Source organism: Athene cunicularia, assembly GCF_003259725.1.
Source record: "Athene cunicularia isolate RWA chromosome 23 unlocalized genomic scaffold, athCun1 chr23_part1, whole genome shotgun sequence".
NCBI lineage: Eukaryota > Metazoa > Chordata > Aves > Strigiformes > Strigidae > Athene > Athene cunicularia.
Window position 1 is genome coordinate 6209637 of NW_020799130.1, and position 19651 is coordinate 6229287.

A 19651-nucleotide genomic window follows, 5' to 3' on the forward strand; every position below is an offset into this window, starting at 1 on the left:
CCCTCGCAGGAAGCCTCCCCTGCGAGCATCCAACACAGCCCTGCGGTTTGCCCCAAGCTGTGCACTGGGTGTCACACATGCTGTGCTCTGAAAACCTCACTCTGGTGGACTCTGACATCACCTTCAATTTATTTCAGGCACTTTGAACTGCAAAAATACTCAGAGCCTATGGCCAAGGGCACCAGGTGAAGCCCAAGAAGAGACAGGCCAAGGGCAGTGCTGATGCAGCCAACTCGCCTGAGGGGATTTCCACCTTGAGAAGTGTGGGTGAAAACCCTACCATGTCCTGCCTGCTGGGGGGCCAGAGGCATCAGCAGGCTGATGCCTTCAGCACTCTAAACATAACTTCAGGCACCAGAGCTGGTGGCCTGCAATTCCCCAGACTGTAGATTGCACATACTGAAGACAACAATTAATATCTAGAGGTGATAACATCATGGGGTTCTACTCAGTACTCCTCATGTTCTGGGGATCATGCAAATCCTGCCTGGGCAACACATCCCCTGGGGACGCGGCATTCATCTGAACACGCCGGGTGGCTTCTTCCTCCCCCTGGGCTCCCAGTGTTTGGGGATGTGTATGCCTGTGCATCTGCGTTCTGTTTTCCTTAATACGTAACTCTATATATATCCTTGTACTTGACGTAATTTAATGACTGTTTGAGATTTAATGTTATTTTTCTTCAGTGTGTGTAGTTTAAGCAAATGAATATTTTTTTTTTCTTTTTTTTTCAACAGGAGAATCATTTACCTCTATTCAGGAATTTTTCTTGAGTAAAAGGTAACTTAATTGAAAAACTATTGGGAAGGCATTCATTTTAGCTAGATAGCAACTAAAATTCATTACATCCTTATATACTAATTCTAACTGGAGTCCCATTACTAATTTTTTTTATTATATCAATGGTAGTCATCACCAGCTCACACAAATTAAATAACAGAGTGGCTGAAACAGGCATCGCAGGGGAGTACATTCAGAGAGATTTTTAAAAGTAGATTCAGAGTCCCTGATTCCTAAACACATATGTAAGCATGTAGCTTTGTGTTTTCCATAGTCCATTGAATTCAATGGTTATTTATAGTATATGAAATTATATCACTGCAATAGAGGAGCTATAGATTTTAAGAAACTTTTGTAACCATCCTATCTGACCTCGTGCACGTCCTGAAGCAGAGCGGTGCCTGCTGGTTTTGTTCACAGAGCCCAAGAGCTTCTAACCAGCTGAAGTGGCTCACAGTTCTGGTTAGATACTACATTGTGTTTGGTTGTTTTTTAATTTTGCACATATATTTTACAGTTCCATATATTATACTGCATAGTGACATCTTACTGCTTGTAAGGGAAGGATTATTTTGACTATTTATTCTGCATAAGTATATAGCCCCTGGTGATAATTTAGCTCATGGAGAATATATTTTAATGTTAGCACAGTGAACACTCAGGATAAAGCTCTAAACAGGGAACAAAATTTCTGTTAGGCCCACACACTCTCATAATTTGTTTTATTCTGAAAAAGATGAGCAATACTGACTAGCTGCCTTGCACAACTATTGATACATCTCTGATCAATGCCACCCTCCCAGTCAGAAGAGATAATGGCTGCTCAGCATGCTATATGCAATTCTTGGTGAAAGACCCAGAATCAAAACACTTTGTATGTATGCACAAGTGTAGGATTTTTTTAAACTTAAGAAATATGCTACTTAAGGTTTTGAGGACCCCAGCAGAAATACTACAAGATACGTCTGTCATGGGGTTCATAAACCTGACCTGGAGTTAATTTTGAAAATGACTTTCAGTCATGATAGCCTTATTCGTAGGGCAGGAAACAGCCAATGCACTCTTTCTGAGCACATGATAAATACATGACTTGGAGTATTTTTGTAAAAAAATGGTTCTTTTCCTTTGGTGATCACATCAGAGGAAAACATCATTTATATATAAAAATATACAAGAATTAATTCAGTTGACTCATTGGTTTCAGTAAGACTTTCTTTCAGTGCCAGGTTGTCCTGTTTACTGGTGTGTTGAAGATTAACAACTTATTTGAACTCTAGACTAGTTCATTTCACTTCAAACACCATGTTTCACATCAGAATTTTTTTTCCACAGTGACTGACAGCTGTTGGAAGCAACAGGTCTACTAATGGGCTTGTTCGTATACAGGTGGGTGCGTGATGTGCACTTCATTTTATTTCACATTCCTGGAATTGTTCTAATGCTGAACAATGGCTGATACTTGCAACATATGGGAAAGGCTCAATGTGACTTTTCTTAGTAACTGAAATCAAGACTGGACTTGGCTTCAGTTTTTAAGTAATACAGTCATTGTCTTTAATATTGCTAATCACTCTGTCTGGTGTTTTTGGTTTAGATTTTCACCTGCATGGAATGTGTGATCAGCTCAGTGTTCAGGTAAAGAGATTTCTTAGACTCTAAAAGTGAGCTTTTGGCTCTGAAGTGAGCTATTACTGAGTCAGAGAGTTAAAGGGATGAGAAAGGTATGGGAAAAACTTGGAGAAGATAATTCTCATGGATAAACTAGATTAACTTTAGCATCTCTGTTCACAAAAGAGATTTTGGAGGATGTTTACAAGTGGAACCTTTGTTTCTGGCCAAAGTGAACAACAAATCTTCACTATCAGACAGTGCTCAGCTAAAGAGTTTGATGCAACTCAAGATCTGAAGTGCAGCAGAGTCAGCAGGGGTGTTCAGCCTCTACTTAAAACTCCCTTTGCACTTGCCAGCTGCAAGCTGCTGTGATACCAGTTTCTGAAGAGATCTGTGCAACTGCTTATCCATAAGCCTGCTGTCTGTACCTAGCCAGTTTGCAGAAATTATAATAAACAGTATCACTGTACACATAGTGATGTTCTGCCTCACAAATCTGTTGAAGTAATTAAGAAAAGCTGATGAGTATATGGATTGGGTGAAGTCCAACTGATATAATTACTAGGGCTCTCAACAGACTTTTGACAAGGCCCTTTGTCAGAGACTCTTAACGAAGGTAAATAAAGAAGGCTCATACTACCCAACATATTAAGTGATCTGGAAAGTACATGAATAGTGGGGTGATGACATCTGCTGATGAAACAAAGCTCTTCAGGGTAATAAAGACAAGGACTGACTGTGCAGAGTTGCAAAGAACCTTAGTTAAAAAGTGGGAGAAGGAATACAATACGGATAGATGGAAGAAGTGATCAAACAGGAAAAAATGCTGACATTACCATTCATGGCTTTAGAATTATATTAATTGGGACTGTGCTGTGGGAATGTCAGATCAGGGCTATGTAATGATTAAAAAAGCAAAGTAAAATTCGGGAATTATTAGGAAAGAAATTGAGAAGAGAACAGAAAATACCATTATGCTGCAGTATAAACCTATAGTATATCCACATTCTCAACACTGTGGTTCTGGTCCCTCTGTCTCAAAAAAGAATGTATTAGAATTGGGAAAGCATCAGAAAAAGGCCACCGGGTTGAGCTGAATGTATGGGTGATTGTCAGAGACAGGTGACTGGATCTGATGGCCTTTGGTCACTGCGGCCATTCTTATGTTCAAAAATTCTTATAAATTGAACCTTTGCTCAGTGTCACAAAAATAGTCATTAGGAAGAGAGGTTAGCCTTTCTGGAAAAAAAAAAAAAACAACAAAACCAACAAGAAAGTAATAGTCTAGTGTGAAATACAAGATTATTCTAGGTCCCCGTACTGGAAAAATACACCTCAGAAGAAAAAGCATCTCTAAAAATGAATTTGATTCACAGGTGGTGAATGTACATAAAAAAAATCAAATATGCAAACCTGAAAAGTGTTGTTTCTTAGGATTCAGGAGCTCGAGAGAGGCTGTTTGACACCAAAGTGTTAGTGTTTCACCTAGAATATACAATGCTCTTGCTCCACAGATTCCTAACCAAATGACTCTCAGTTCTGTCAGATGGCATGAAACTGTACCAGTTTTTCCTTGGTGGTTGGGAGGAGGCTGGCCTGGTGATTATCTGCTTGGAGAAGTTTGGCGTCTCTCTTAGCCCTCACAGCATGCTCCAAAGCCATTCATGACCTGTATTCAGGATCTCTTTCAAGAAAACTTGGGCTGGCATAATGTAAGTGACATTCTGGTACTCGTGGGTGGATCTGAGTGAAAGGTCTCAAGAAAACCTCTCTTAGGATGTTTTATTCAGGTTTGTAAGGATTTCGGGTTACACTAAGTGAATCTAAAGAAATGCATGGAAAGCCTGTAGATTGTGTACTGTGATACCTCAACTTCCACAACTCTTGTATCACCGTTCTGGACTAAAACATTCGCTTTATTTTTCCCAGATCCCTGAACCAGTCTATACCTCCTCTCTTGAGGAAATCACCACTCTGCAAGTCGTGACAATCATTCACCATGTGCACGATCAGGAACATCTCAGCACTTGGAACCCATGCATGGAATTCTGGTACCCAACACCTGACTTCAGCATTTGAAGACTGAATGTTGAATGGAAAACCTGAATGGTCTGGAGGAATAAATGAAAACGGAGCTCTGCGCTTTTCCAAAAGAGGTCTTGATTTATCACTCTGGCAGAAATTATGTTTACAGAAGGAATCCAGACGGTGGTGGTTTATATCTTGGGCACTCTACTAATAAAGTGTCCCTTATAAATATTAAAACCATGACATTCAGCTATTAGAGAGGAAGGAAAAATACTCTGAGGACAGCTTTGTCCCAAGCACTGGGGCATCAATTACATGCCCAGATGTTTCTTTTTAGGCCTCTCACTCTTCAGTATTGATTTATGCAGCTTTGCAGAAGATTAGTTCAGAAAGGAGGTGTGAATAAAAGATAATAAAGAATGATTTAGTATTCTGCAAGAGAAATGTGTAAAACACCTAAATTGCCACCATTTACAGTACTGCTTGCATTGCCATACACCAGAATCGTGTCTGGATGATTACGTTAACATTTTACTTTAACAATGAAGTCATTGATGTGATGGAAGATCTAGCTTAGGAGAATACCTCATCTACTGTGGAAGCTGAAGTTTTCAACAAGTTAATATTTCTTCAGTGCTGGACTCTAGTTTGAAAAGTTCTATTTCAGCAAAAAAGTAACCATCTTTCTTCATTGTCCCAGAAAGATTACACTGGAAAGTGAAAAGTGAAATCAGAGCAGAGGATGACTCAGTATAACCATTCAGCAGAGCTCTCTCTCCAGAGCTCGGCAAATAAGTCATTAAATTTCACTGAAACACCACTGGCTTGGGATGAAAGGACACTATTAGGGCTGAAGATTTCACTGTCAGTCCTTCTGTCTGTTATAACTTTGGCAACGATCCTTGCAAACGTTTTTGTTGTTATTACAATTTTTCTGACTAGAAAGCTCCACACACCTGCGAATTACCTCATTGGCTCCTTGGCAGTGACTGATCTTTTGGTGTCTGTCCTAGTAATGCCCATCAGTATTGCTTACACTGTCACCCACACATGGGCCTTTGGCCAAGTGTTGTGTGATATCTGGTTATCATCAGACATCACGTGCTGCACAGCCTCAATCCTACACCTCTGTGTTATTGCACTGGACAGATACTGGGCTATCACAGATGCTTTGGAATATGCCAAACGCCGGACTGCTGGCCGAGCAGCACTCATGATTGCCGTGGTCTGGATGATATCTATTAGTATTTCTGTGCCACCGTTTTTCTGGAGGCAAGTGAAAGCTCATGAAGAAATTGCAAAGTGTACCGTCAACACAGATCAAATTTCCTACACAATTTATTCCACTTGTGGAGCTTTCTACATCCCAACTGTGCTCCTGCTGATATTATATGGTAGAATTTATGTAGCGGCTCGATCCAGGATTCTGAAGCCACCTTCATTATACGGGAAACGTTTTACTACTGCACATCTGATTACTGGCTCTGCTGGGTCTTCCCTCTGCTCCATTAATGCTAGCCTTCAAGAAGGGCATTCCCATTCAGGGGGATCCCCGATATTTATCAATCATGTTAAAATAAAACTTGCAGACAGTGTCCTGGAAAGGAAAAGAATTTCTGCTGCAAGAGAAAGAAAAGCCACTAAAACTTTAGGCATTATTCTGGGAGCTTTCATTTTCTGCTGGCTGCCTTTTTTTGTCATGTCCCTAGTCCTACCAATCTGCCAGGATGCCTGTTGGTTTCATCCCATCCTACTGGACTTTTTTACATGGTTAGGTTACTTAAACTCATTGATCAATCCAGTCATTTACACAGCTTTTAATGAAGAATTTAAACAGGCTTTCCAAAAACTAATACATTTCAAAAAGTGTTTGTCTTGAGCCTCTCCTGTTGTGTTACTGACCCCTGTGCAATCTTGCAGCCTACCTGGAAACTTCCTGAGCTTTTATTCCCAAGGTATGGAGTGGTAATTGCCATCTCTGCTGCTACCCTGTGCTGTGCATGTAACTGGGAACTTCTTGCCAGTTTGGTACTTTCTGTCTGGAATTCTGTATCCCATAACAGAACTTGTCTGTGGTCTCTACAGTGATCATTTGTGTATGTAAGATCAACACATGAAGCTTTGTAACCAGTGAAGGAGTATGAACCAGTGAGATGAGTTTGTATGATGAGATGGCACATATTATGCAACTCTGCCATGCCTTTGTAATCTGATGGGAGGAAAATGAGTGCCTGTTTGCAGCACATCAGTATTTCTGCTGTATATTATTAACAATTTATGTAGGCTGCAAAAGTTTCTGGAGAACAGGATCTGATGTCTACATTTTCTATGGCATGTATTCTATCTTTTGAAATTGATAAAACCTCTAACGTCTTCAGAAGTTGTGTGACACAGCCTGACCGTTAGCAGCAGGGCACAGAAGGCATAGTGCATATGTGAGCTCTGTGGATATTTCACGCATACTGCCTTTGAAGCTATGCTTTTGGTGAACTGTAGAAAGATGACAATTTATCTGAAATAACTTTTACACATTTTATCATTAATAGACTAGCCAGTGCAGAAATACTACCAAATAAAGAGCATGAAAATTATTGAAAAGTACCTTGATCTTACATTTCTGGTTTGTTTGGGTGTTGTTTTTTTTTTATGCACAAACTGAAACAGGAAAATATGTTTAATGCCAGTGTGGAATGACTGGGACCTCAAAAAAGACCCAGAAGGTTCCCTCCTTGGTGAAAGAAATGGGGAGTTAGGAATGAAGTGACATATCATGGAAAACTTTCCTACTGGTTAAGGTTGTTGAGGTGGATGTGACATCACTGTCTCTGAAAGTCTTTAAGAACTGGTCAGACAAACATCTGTCAGAGATCACAATGTCGGAACCCTCCCTTTGGGGCTGTGGACAGTGGAGCAGGTCCCCCCCAGCCTGCACTTCTCTGTCTCTGGGATTATTTCCCCTGTTTGGCAAGGTGGGAAGCTGGCACATGGAGGTCTTGGTTGAAGTCTCAGGACAGTACACCAAGTGGTGCCACCCAAATTTCATTCAACTTTTTAGTCTCTGGGCATTTTACAGCAGAAGGGTCATGTTCATACTGCATGTGAATAGTGTGAATTGCTTTGGAAGAGTTATCCCATCGTCCTTCTGACTGCCCTGCCATCTCTCAGTCTGCCCAAATTCGTCTCCACCACCCACTGCCGTGGCCATCCCAACACACTCCACCACAGCCCAGGCCCACCACAGCTCTTCGCCCCTCCTTTGCATTTCCTGCAGTCATGCAGCTTCTTCCTGTTGCTGGTGCCTCTGCTGAGGACTGGACCATGGAGGAATGCCCTGGGACCACCCACACGCTGGAGAATCAGGCAGAGCAGTTGTGTAGGTCACAGAATTGCACCCACAATACACACCGAGGGCAATAGGGACACAGCTCCTCTCAAGAGTGAGCTGATCTAGCTCGCTCCAGCTGAAGAGATTTTGATGGTGGCACCACCTGTCCATGTCCACACAGTCTGCTTCCAGCACGTGTCCTGAGTGCCCACTGGCGGTGGTGGTTCTCTCGCCTGTGCCCACTCCTGAACTCTGCTGGTGCGTTGCCTGAGGGTGTGCGAGCTGACACGGGCCACAGCCACACTGAGGAAGGCATGAACCATTAACTAGTGTAGACAACTGAGTTCTCACACCTGAGGCCAGGCCAGGGCCTATTTAATTTTCTATTAGAGACATAACCTGTGTGAAGAGGTAGTGTACAACTTGGGGCTCCAGGCTGCCTTCTGGGCTGCTATCGCTGTGTCCAGGCCACTCACAGCTTCTACCCTCGTGGGACAGATGGTATGGCACTGCCAACCCAGTGCTGGTCTGGTGGTAGCTGAGGTATGTAGGCATCACAAAAGGTTGGCATAACCACCTCTGCTAGAATAATGGGATATACAGTCTCATATTGGGCCTGTGGCAGGGGACCTATGTGACTACATGAATTCAAAGAGATACAATTCCAGAATCCTCCAGGGTCTTGTCACTCAAAGAACCATCATGGAGACTGCAGGATTGTCTCCTAGCTTACGATGGGATTTTGCATATTCCAGAAGATTGGCATCTTCTAAAGGAGACAGACAAACAGCCAATTCCTACTCAGAGGACACAGTCTGTGTTATTTTAGAATAAATCTTTTCATCATGGGTCTGGGTGATACAGGTCTTCCTGGACAGTAGTGTCTCACATCAGAGTTTAAGCCATTAAGCTCAGGTGTTTAAAGAGCTGATGTTAAAGATAGGCTTTGTGCTACTGGGTCCATATCACTGGAGCTCTTCGCATCCTCTACCAGCTGTACAAGGATTTAGAGGAGTGTTTCTGTTCAACATTGACACAGCAAGAAAGATTGCTTTCAAAATGACAGTGGCTGGATCCCCAGAACAAAGAGCACCTTGGAAAGTTTCCTGCAGCCATATAGCATAAGCACTAGTGTAAGAGTGCCTGTGATATGACAGCCCCCTCATCCCCTCAGGAATCTACCTCTCCCCAACAATTTAACCTAGCAGACAGTCACAGCCTGAAGAGTGTCTACTTCCAGAAGACATGGCATCTCTGCAGACTTTTATTCTTCACACTACAGGCAAAGGTTTGGGTATCTCTGCAGTTTCCCCTCCTTTTCCCCAGATGCCTTTTGATGCTTTCCATCCTGCCTGCACCCTGTTCCCTTTGTCTACTGTGCTCACCTGGCACAGCCCTGTCACAGCTTAAACTGCACAAACATACCTGTTTTACATCTTGAAAAAAAAAAAGACCCAACTAGGGCAAATGGATAAAGGACAAACCAAGTAAACAATAGTCAAGATCAGAGTCAGAGCCCAGAACAAAGGCCTGAGTTCTACAGGGACTAGAATAAGAGAATTGAAGATGGTTTCTCTGCCTCTCCTCCAGCTGCCTGGCCAGCATAGTGCTGGTGCCTCCTGCTTTGTAGCAGCCTCTGCTGAGAGCCACAGTGTTCCTGCAAAAACTTGGCAGCAAGGCTGTCACTTGGTTGTCCAAACGATGCTGAATTTTGGCCTGCATTTCACTTCGGAGGTTCTGCACAGTGTCCTTCAGGTGGCCTGATGCCTGGTTCTGACCTTGAAATCAGAGCCTCAGAGCGGCTGATGCCAACGCTTTGTGAGAAATATTGATAGAGGCAATGATAGCAAGTGCATCAGTCCTTGCTCAGATCTGGGGACATGCAATACATAGAATCAGAGTAATTCAGGTTGGAAGTGACCTCTGGAGGTCACTAGTCAAAAATCCTGCTCAAAGCAGGGCCAGCTGTGACATCAGACAAGGTTACTCAAGGTTTTCTTCAGTCTTCCAAGGATAAGGATGCACAACCTCTCTGAGTAACCTGTTCCAGTGCCTGGCTCTCCTCATGGTGAAAAAGATTTTCTTCATATCCAGTTTGAACCTCTCTTTTTTTCATTTTTGTCTGTGGTCTCTCAGCCTCCCACCAATCACTTCCTCATAGGTCCTGGGGAGCTGCTGTCAGGTTCCCTCACAGCATTCTCTCCTCCAGGCTGAGCAAGCCTGGTTTGTTCAGTTTCTCCCTCTGTGTTCCTGGGGCAAGTTCTCCAGACTCCTGACCATTTTGGTGTCCATACAGTGACCTCACTCTTGTTTAGATATGTCTTTCTTGTACTAAGAGGCCCAAAACTGGACACAGTATTCTAAATGTGGTCTAACAAGGGCTAAGTAGACCAGGATAATCACTTCCCTTCATTAATTAGTTTTTCTTCTGCTAATATAGCCTTCTCTGCTGCCTGGACACACTGCTGGCTCCTGTTCAGCTCGCTGGGTACCAAGACCTCCCAGGTCTTTTCCAGCAGAGCTGCTACCCAGCCAGTCAGTCCTCAACCTGTATCACTGCAAAGGGTTTTTCCATCCCTGGTGCAGGATTTTGCACTTGTCCTTGTTGAATTTCATAAGGTTCCTGTTAGGCCCTTCCTCCAGCCTGTCTAGGTCACTCTGAATAGCAGCTCTGTCCTTGAGCATATGCACTGAACCCCCAGCTCAGTGTCATCTTCAGACTTGAGTGAACTCTGCCACCTTCTCCAGGCCATTGATGTTAAACAGGACAGGTCCTGCAATAGCCCCCTCCAGTACTCTGCTTGTTATCAGGCTGTCCCCCCATCCAGACCACAACATCCCAAATGGGATACAAGGATATTGTGGGAGTTAGTGTTGAAAGCTTTGCTACAGTCGAGGTAAATTATTCTCCTTTTAGCCCATGCACAAATCCAGTATATGTATCATACAAGGCAATCAGACTGGTCAGGCATGATTTACTCTTTGCAAATCCATGCTGACCATTCACCTTCTTCTGCACTGTGCTCTTGCTCAGATCCAGCCTCCCAAGGCAGTACTGAAGGCTGCAACGTTGTCATTCTTTTTCAGACTGTGTTACAGGATTGGTTAGAGAAAATCCCTGGGCAGGATGGCACAGAAGTAGGAGCCTGAAAGGTCAGTCTGAGTGATCTCTGCAGCAGCTTGTAGCTTAGACCACAGACCACAGGGAAAAGTGTCTCAGAGACCAAAACAAGGAGGGGAGCACATGGTCTGCTATGATATGAGGAGTTCTAATAATATTTCCTTGCTGGTTCTAAGTGCCCAGTTGATGGAGATTCCTTCACTATTGCAAACAGTCCCAGAGAAGATGGCTCAAACGGATTAAAGAACAACGGGCAAAAGGAGGTAGGGTATGTGGAAACCCAAGTCTTAGGGAAGTCCTTAAAGAAAAAAGCTTCCTCTTCATCTCATCCCTTTGGATGGAGGGATATTATCTCTGCTTCCATGCCAATGTCCTGAGCCTGCCCTTTGTGAAGGACCTGATGTCCATCCTATTCAGATGGGCATTTGGAACCTTTCTACCCACCATTCTTCCCATAATTCCTACATCATGAGCTGCTTGACTTTCCCCAGCCCTATGACAGTTCCTAGCTAGAAAATTTTGCCCTCTTCCTATATAAAGTAATGAAGCTGGGAAGAGGGAAAGGAGAGCAAGACCTTTGCAGTCCAGTCCAGTAGTTAGAACACACCTAGAAAGCTGAAGACACAGGGTCAACTCTGTTCTCTACTGAGTGGTAGATGGTTTATGCACAATACTATTACTTCAGCAGATGAAACTTTCAGCAGATTAAACTCAGCAGATGTGACTTTGTCCTCCATACAGGGGAGTGACATTGTTTAAAAACAGGCTTCCCAGCAGAGTATACTGGTCACTGACTTAGGGAGCTCGCATTTCCAGCAAAGAGCTGGGTTGGCATCAATACCCAAAACCAAGGAAAGTTCCCAGCTGAGAGTCCTGGGGCAGTAAGTACTTGTGCACAGGGATCTGGAGGACAAACGTCTCCACAGAATTCTCCTGATGGTTCACCTGCCCAATGTGAATCATGAAACCCCAGATAATGGCCCTGGAAGGGCCTTTGAGAGACCTGCTAGTCCACTCCCATTGCTCTGTGTGGCTCAGCAATGCTTTTGTCCTTTTCCTATCTTGCCTACTCTTGAAGATTTTCAATGATGAACAGAATGGCAAAATACAGCATAGGAAGATGATCCACTACTATTCTTTGGGCTTTTATAAGACACTGTTTAATTCAAGAGCAAACAAACTAGGCCCTTTCGTTGATTAGATTGTAGGCTACTTTAAAAGGCACATGGTCTAATATTACACCATTCTTAATGCTAGTAAATATTTGATACAGTCCTGAAGGAACTCATCTTGGAAAAAGCAATGATATGGAAGTGGCACAGGAAAACACTAGCTGAGGATCATAAATGAAAGATAAATTAACACCCCATAGCCTCTGAGTTGAAAGGAGGAAGCTATCATGTCACAGAGATCAATGTCCATATTTACCATGTCATTAATGCTCTGTGGATCGCAGTCGAGAGTACACAAATGCATTTCACAGAAGGTACATGAGGGCTGCATGATTTCTAAGTGCTTCTTCAGTGAAGCTCTTGCTATATTGAGCACACAGTTAAATTAAACCACATTTTTTTATTTGTACAGAAGTACATGTTGTGGTTGTCCCCGCAGTCAGTTATTTCAATGATAATGTGGAAATTATTGAAACCAGAAGAAATAGCTAAATAAAAGTCAAAGCATGTGTGTTCACTGCAGCACCCTGCAATTATATTTTGGTGTCGGTTATTCCTACAACTGAGGAAGCGGATGAGTGTCAGCAATGAGGATTCACCATGACTGGAGGCTGGCAAGACAATGCTAAGTGGAAGCTATCAGTCCTCCCAGGAGAAGCCTGAATCTTGCAATGTGAAGGGAAGATGGTCATGGAAAGTGTGTGAGTTGGAGCAGTGCTGCCATGCTTACCAATCCAAAGATGGCTCCTTGTGAATGAGGGTATGGAGGAACAAATACTGTATGTGTAAGACTACTTCCTCTGCAGTAAACCTTGAGAGCCCTTGAAGGGAGGGATGGCTGTAGTTATGGTTCCCATGCAATTTCCCTTATGACAATCTGGTTACAGGTGCTCAGTAGCTCTTGTCACTCAGAGATGAGGAATTCCCAACAGCTTCAGCAAAATTCATTTAACTTTCCTGAATTCTGTTTCAATACAGCCAAGATGCTTCTGTTGAAAATGCCAGTGACCGACGCATGTGCCATACACTTGTTGTCAATAACAGATTTTGCATTTATATTTCATCACCAGTGAAACAGAAGGAAGAAATGTAGGTTAGTAGGTAGTGAAGTTAAGAGCCCTCTCACCCAGATTCCCTCTAAGCCACCCTGTTCACGAACACACCATCTCCAGCTTCTGGTGGCAAAAGTTACATTTTCACAGTTGTGCTGCCAGCATCTGTCACTGAGAGGGAGGCCCTTTTCCCCAGACTGCCGAGGTCCCTCTGAGCATCAGCCTTGCCCTACAGCATAGCAATAGTTCTCCCCAATTTGGTATTGTCTGCAAACCTGCTCAGAGTGCAAGACAGCTCATTCTCCAGGACATTAATAAAGACATTAAACACTATCAACCTATCAGTGTTCATCCCCTAGGATGCCCCTAGTAACCAGCTGCCAGCTGGACTTCACACTGTTGATATGACCCCTTCAGCCCAACTGTCCAGCCAGGTTTTCATTCACTTAACACTCCAAGTATCCAGACCAAATCTCAATAGCTTGCCTACAAGTAGACTGTGGGAGATCATGTCAAAGGCCTTGATAAAGCCAATGCTACAATCAATTGATACAACATCCAGTGCCCTCCTGCTGTCCACATAGTCTGTTGTCTCATTGTAGAAGGTAATCATGTTGTTCAGGTGCAACTAGCCCTTCGTAAGTCCCTGCTGGCTGCTCCCAGTGACTTTCTTGTCCCTCATGTGCTCAGAAATAGCTTCCAGGAGGATGTCCTGTCCAGTCCCTGGGACTGAGCTGAGGCTGACCAGCTCATAGTTGCCTGGATCCTCATTCTTGCCATTCTTGATGACAGGTACGACATTTGTCTTTTTTCAATCATCAGGAACTTTTCCCAATCAACACAGCCTTTCAAAGATGATAGAAAGCAATCCTGAAACTACATTGGCAAGCACCCTTGGCACTGTCAAATGCAACCCTTCTGGTCCCAAGTGTAGGCCTAATTCAACTGACATTTTTAAGACATGTGCTCCAGGAAGGAGTAAAACATCCCTGAAATGCTGGGGTTTCAACCCCAAGCCCCAAATTAAGGTTGACATGTGGGTGATTCCCAGAGCCCTTCACAAAAGGGGGGGAGAGTTTGCCTTTAAGCTTCCCTCCAGGGTGCAGCCGGCCTGGCAGGGAGAGCCATTGGGTAAAGGAGCCCCATTGGGTAAAGGAGCCCCAGGGGTCCCACATTAAGTAACCAAAGGTCGGGTGTCCCACTTAAGGATAAAAGCTGGGACCACTTGCAGGCAGGGGCAGTGTCTGTCTGTGAGGTGGATGCCCTGTGCAGAGTTCCCTGTTGGGGAAGGACCTCCTGCCTCCCTGGGACTGGGCTCCAGTCAGGTCTGGCTTTTGTAAATGTGGGATCTGTAGAGATTCAGTATGTGGCTTCCTTGGTCTTATGTATTTGGCTTGTTGACTCAGTTGTCTCCCATCCCTTCTATGGGAGACTGCATGTCACCATTTATTCCCCCCATTGTTGGTTGTGCGGTGTCATTGTTGGGGTCAGTGGGATTGATGTCAGTTATGTATAACCTGATTGACTTGTTTGTACCCCCAGTGCTCACCCATGTACTGATCCTTTTGTAAAAAATATAATTTGGTTCTTGGTTCATCTTTATGCTGGCTGTGTCCTTTATGCTAGGCCTGATAATTGGCAAAACAACCCCCTGAACTTACTTTAATGACAATATTTCCACTATCTAGAAAGGAAGACTGAAATGAGAATTGTATGGAAGAATCTATAGTGGAGATGTCTAATGTATTCAGACAAACTTTGCTCTCAGTGTGTGCAAATCCCTGTTTATTATTCCCAGAAACTGCCACTTCCCATCCTGGTGTTCTCCAGATATGTCAGGTTCTGACTCCTTATGAAGCTGGTGAAGAGAGATGTAAAGATCCTCAGTCTGAGGAGGACATGACACTCACTGTAATGCCACAGCATCTGCTTTTTGACCAAGAGGAAGATGGCAGCAGTATGAACTGAATAAGACATTGACCCACTTCTGATGTTGCTGCTTGCTTCTCAGTGCCTTCGTTACTGTGTCTTGATAAGGCTGCAGGCTCCTAGGGGAGGGAACGGTGGTATTTTACTGATCCTAGGAACAAGAAACAGTTACATGTACACACACAAAAAACCAAACTCAATAAAACTTATGTTGGTTGCCATATAGAGCGCTGATAATGATGTAAGACTAGCAAGGTATGCAGCACTGCTGCTCACACAAGCATCCATTTGTTTCTTTTTTCCTGCTTACTGTGCTTATTAATATTCCTAAAGGCTGTATGGCATGCAGCACAGTCAAAGCTCCAGTTCTGTCAGGAGTTTTTAGAAACTAATTCAGTAAATATCAGGATCTTATCATGACTCTGATGTTATAAATACTTAAAAGTTTGAATACCTGAAATCAGGTAATAACAGGAGAATCTCCACTTCCATTAAAAAAATTCTAGTCTTTGTAGAGAGAAGAAAGAATTTTGATAGATACCACTGGCTCAGAAAATAGTGGGCTGATTCAACTCACTAGACTGGCAGCAAAGTATTCACTCTGTGTTAATTTTATGCCAGTTTAATGAACTGAACAAATGCCAGACCTGGTTCAACAGAAGCAGCACAGACTCATGAGTAGTTTCAGAAGGAGGGAAGCAGAACTGCATGTATCAGCAGCAGCAAGCTGTCAGACTAACTTAGACACCTCATTTAAATTCACCATAGAAACAGAGCAAGTATGGAATATCAAAAATATCTGAAGAGCCAGTTCAGGGACTTCATGAACTGGAAGATGACTCAGATGATAGACATTTTAATAGCCACTGAGAAATCTGTGAGCTTGTCTAATCCCTTTTCAGCCTCATGCCTCTAATGTTCATGGAATCCTGTGGCCATCCACTTCTTATGTTATCAAGCTGTGCATAAACTGCATGAGCTACTTTTGTTTGTTTGAACCTACTACACCCATATAGGTCCTCTGTTGTTAGACATGCTGACAGCTTCTGTTGCTTCCCCATATTTTTCATGATTTTATGGGTGTTTGTGATCTCCCCTCCCCGTCATCTCTGGTCACATCTGCCCATACACCCTGCACCCTTGGAACTTAACAACCTTTTCTATCAAGTACCATAAGAAGAGGAAGCCGCCATTCTGCAGTGATAGTCTTCCAGGTAAGAAAGAGGTCACTGCTTCCCTCCCAGCTTTAAGCCACCCATTCACATCTGCTCACAAGCAGAGCAATCTTCTCCAGCCCACCCTAAGCAAGTGGACACCACCGGCAGTGTGACATCTGGCACACCTCCTCCTCTGCTCCCCTGTGCCTCTGCTCCCTCCTCCCATTCCAGCCCCTGTGTAGTTTGCCCCCCTCCTGGTCCCCTTTACTCTTCAGGGTGAGTTGGACTCCCCTCCTTTGCTCCCATCCCCCCTGCCAATCGTATACCTTTTGTTCAGCGCCTCCCCAGTCCAGGCAAGAGCTGGGTTTGTCTCCTCACCTTGATACATCCCCCATTCCACTTGTCCCTTTCTGTCCTTTTGTCAGGTGCTTCTACTGACTGCACTAAGTCCCCATGAATAAAAAACTTGCTAATTCTCTAACCTCACAACACTAAGCTTTTTCTCTGAGATATCTGCCTAGGCAGCTGCAGCCCTGTTGCCACAGCTGCTGTATCATCAGCTGCAACCCATGCCACTTCCACCACCCACAGCAGGGGGGGGGTGTCCCACACGGATCTCAAGGTCTGACATTTGTCGTTCTGTTTTCCACTCACTCTCTCTTCCTCACACTCAAGTTCCCCCCTCAAAGTTGGATCAGATACCGCCTTGGTGAAGGGCTTCTTCCTCCCCCTTTATTTCCCCTCAGCATAGTTTGCTCCCCAACACCTCCCTCGTCTGCCTCCCATCACTCGTGCTGGGTGGCAAGGACCTTGTGCTTTCCTTCCAGCAGCAGCTCGTTGTTCAAATGCTGCCGGCATCTTGTGGCACAGGAGGCTGCGGAGCATCCTTCACAGACCATAGTGAGCATTCCACTCCTGACTCATTTCTGCATGATGAGTTCTCAGCAAGGCCTGGGGCATGGTTGCAATGGCAATCTCTTGGCTTGGAAGGATGAATGCTGGGTTTCCAAACCCCAAAGCAGGGTGCCAGCACCACTGGTAGAAACTTGTCTTCCCCAGATGTCCCCTCAATGGCTGCTGAGTAGCCCATGTGGGTGCCAGGAAAAGTCCTGCACAGACTGCTGCAGGCAGCAGACACTGCTACTGACAGCAATCCGGTGGGATCCACACAGACGGTATGGAGGATACATCAAGGAGATGGCCTGCCTTGGGGTGACACATTCCCTTTTCTGTCCCTTCTTGTCTCATCCTCCCCTGAATGTTGTCCCCTGGAGCCCCTGACTCCATCTCAGCACCCAAACTTCCATCTTCATAATGATGGGGCTGAACTATGACCAAGGATGATGAATGTGCACCGTGAGACCCATGACTCCCTTCTGCCCTGGGATAAGGCTTCCTCCACAGTGTATCAGAGGAAGCTGTGAGGAGGTCACTGTCCTCGCCCTCCTGGAGGCCATGGAGCAGGAGATCTCCAAATCCTTGGTGAGTGCTGGAACAGGGTTCACCCCTGGGCTCCAGGGAGGATTCCTCTTCAGGAGCGGTGACTGAGCTGCCATTTGCAGTCTGACCTCTGCCAATCAGGGAAACTTCTGATAGTGCAGCCAGGGCCCAAGAGCAGAGCTCTGGGCCTTTAGGATGTCCCTGAATAGTGAAGCCTATTAGTGAGCATCCAGCACATATCAGCTGAGCCTGGCAATGGTTAAGGGCGACAATCAAGCCCCGCTGCTAGTCCTGCTCATTCCATACAGCCTCCTACACCTGGTACACATGATGGTGGTGCTGAGCCTGGTGGTAGACAGGCCCTTTGCCCAGCCCCTGTCCTAGTCTGGATGGATCCCCCTCACCCCACCACCAGCAAAGAGCCAACACAGGGCATGCTGGCAGTAGCAGCGGGCACACAGCTTTCACAACACCTTCCTTGCCCTTGGGGAATGGTTCAGATCACTGAATGGTTTTCCTGGTCACATGAAATGTCAAAACCCAGCACCACCAAACACCTCAGAGTCTCAGGCAATTCTTTGTACTAACAAGATAGATCCCATCACTATCATTTTCTCAGCAGTGCAATCCTGCATGACACCATGTCAGTGCTGCTCCTGAGCTTACAAGGGGAAGGCTGGAGGGTAAAAGAAGCCCATTGCACCACAATCTCTGTGGAGAACATGTTTTCTTCATACCTAGGGACAAAGCTGTGCTGTTATTTACACATCTGCACCTCAATGTTAGGCCCATGGTACCTGTGCTTCAGGTGTCTACCTTCCACAGATGTTTGGCTCCATATGGAACCCGCACAGGGGTTTTATCAGGGTGAGTCAAAAGAACTGCACCGGGGGAGAAATGCTCAGCCCCTGCACACTCAGGATCTCTCATGGCTGACTGCTCTCTGGGGCACAATGGCCTAACCAGACTTGAACATCTGTGTCTGGATGGAGAGAAACACATCCATTTTCTACCAACTGGAGTTTTAAGTTTAAGCATCTTGCGCGATGTTTGAACAGGCCTAGTGCAAGGGTGGCTTGTATCACAGGCCCCACCTGGTGCCCACAAAGGCTGCTGTAACCTCAGGCCAGACAGGTGCCATCTCTTGGCACTTAAACCCATTGAAAATCATGAGCTTTGCACAGTGCTCTTTCTATCCAGTAAGAAAATGCTGTATTTTTTCTGACCAGGACTCACTAAGGCTGTACTTGCAGCCACCACCATGTCTACACTTTCAGACGCTGCCATAAACATCTACGTGCTTCAGACAGCCTGGATGGAGCATGCTGGTGTATGCCTTTCCTTAACCACACACCAGAGCCTGGCAGACATTTTGCATCCACCCCAAAGACCTGTCCCAAGAATGCTGAAGTACTCCTCAGGTCCATCTTTACTACAGCCACAAAATGGGATGGAGAGATTTTCTTGAAGAATCCCCACTATAAAATTCTACCTTCATAGACAAGTGGTGGTTGTCCCTGGAAGACTGATGCTGGACCTGGCCAGTGTCAGCAACACTGGACACTTCCTGAACTACACTCAGACAGATCAAGTAGATCCCATTATGCTGACTTTGCATATGGGGTAGTCCACTTACAGTATCTCTCAACTAGTTGATCCAGAAGATGAGTGTGTCTCACATCCCCTGTTTCGCTCCCAGGTTCTGCAGGAGCAATGCCACCTGAGCCACCTTCACCTCTGGACTCATAACAAGAGGTTTAGCCCCTAAACACCTTGATGCTCTAAACATCTTCATGTTCTCCATATTGAGAACTTGGTATGGAGTTGGATGTTCTCTATTTGGCTGCACCCATCCATACCCAGAAGGGCATTCAGGCTTTTGATACACTTTTAGCTGTTTTCACTGTGGAAACCAATGAGGACAACCATTAAGTAGATTGTGCCTAAGGGTATAAAAAGAGGCCAAACATATAACTTTCCTAAAACCTCTTCGGGCTCTTCTTTAGTCAGAGGAGGCATCGTTGTGATCCCTTGGC

General features: G+C 44.7%; 1 protein-coding gene across 5 annotated transcripts; it reads left to right on the top strand.

Annotated features, from left to right (window-relative positions):
* Window positions 1-736: 736 nt before the first annotated feature.
* On the top strand, window positions 737-6991 carry HTR1D (5-hydroxytryptamine receptor 1D). 5 transcript variants are annotated; one of them, XM_026863434.1, is made up of 5 exons: window positions 737-780; window positions 2113-2166; window positions 2375-2415; window positions 3906-4103; window positions 4321-6991. In XM_026863434.1, the coding sequence occupies exon 5, from the start codon at window positions 5162-5164 to the stop codon at window positions 6296-6298; it is 1137 nt and encodes a 378-aa protein (XP_026719235.1). In that variant the 5' UTR covers window positions 737-780; window positions 2113-2166; window positions 2375-2415; window positions 3906-4103; window positions 4321-5161; the 3' UTR covers window positions 6299-6991. The 5 variants fall into 5 exon arrangements, with proteins under 5 accessions (XP_026719235.1, XP_026719236.1, XP_026719234.1 ...); XM_026863435.1 differs by lacking the exon at window positions 2375-2415 and having other exon boundaries at window positions 3906-4181; XM_026863433.1 differs by lacking the exon at window positions 2375-2415.
* Window positions 6992-19651: the final 12660 nt, after the last annotated feature.

Coding starts and splice junctions, on each gene's coding strand:
- HTR1D (XM_026863434.1), top strand. CDS start 5,162: ATGACTCAGTATAACCATTCAGCAGAGCTCTCTCTCCAGAGCTCGGCA.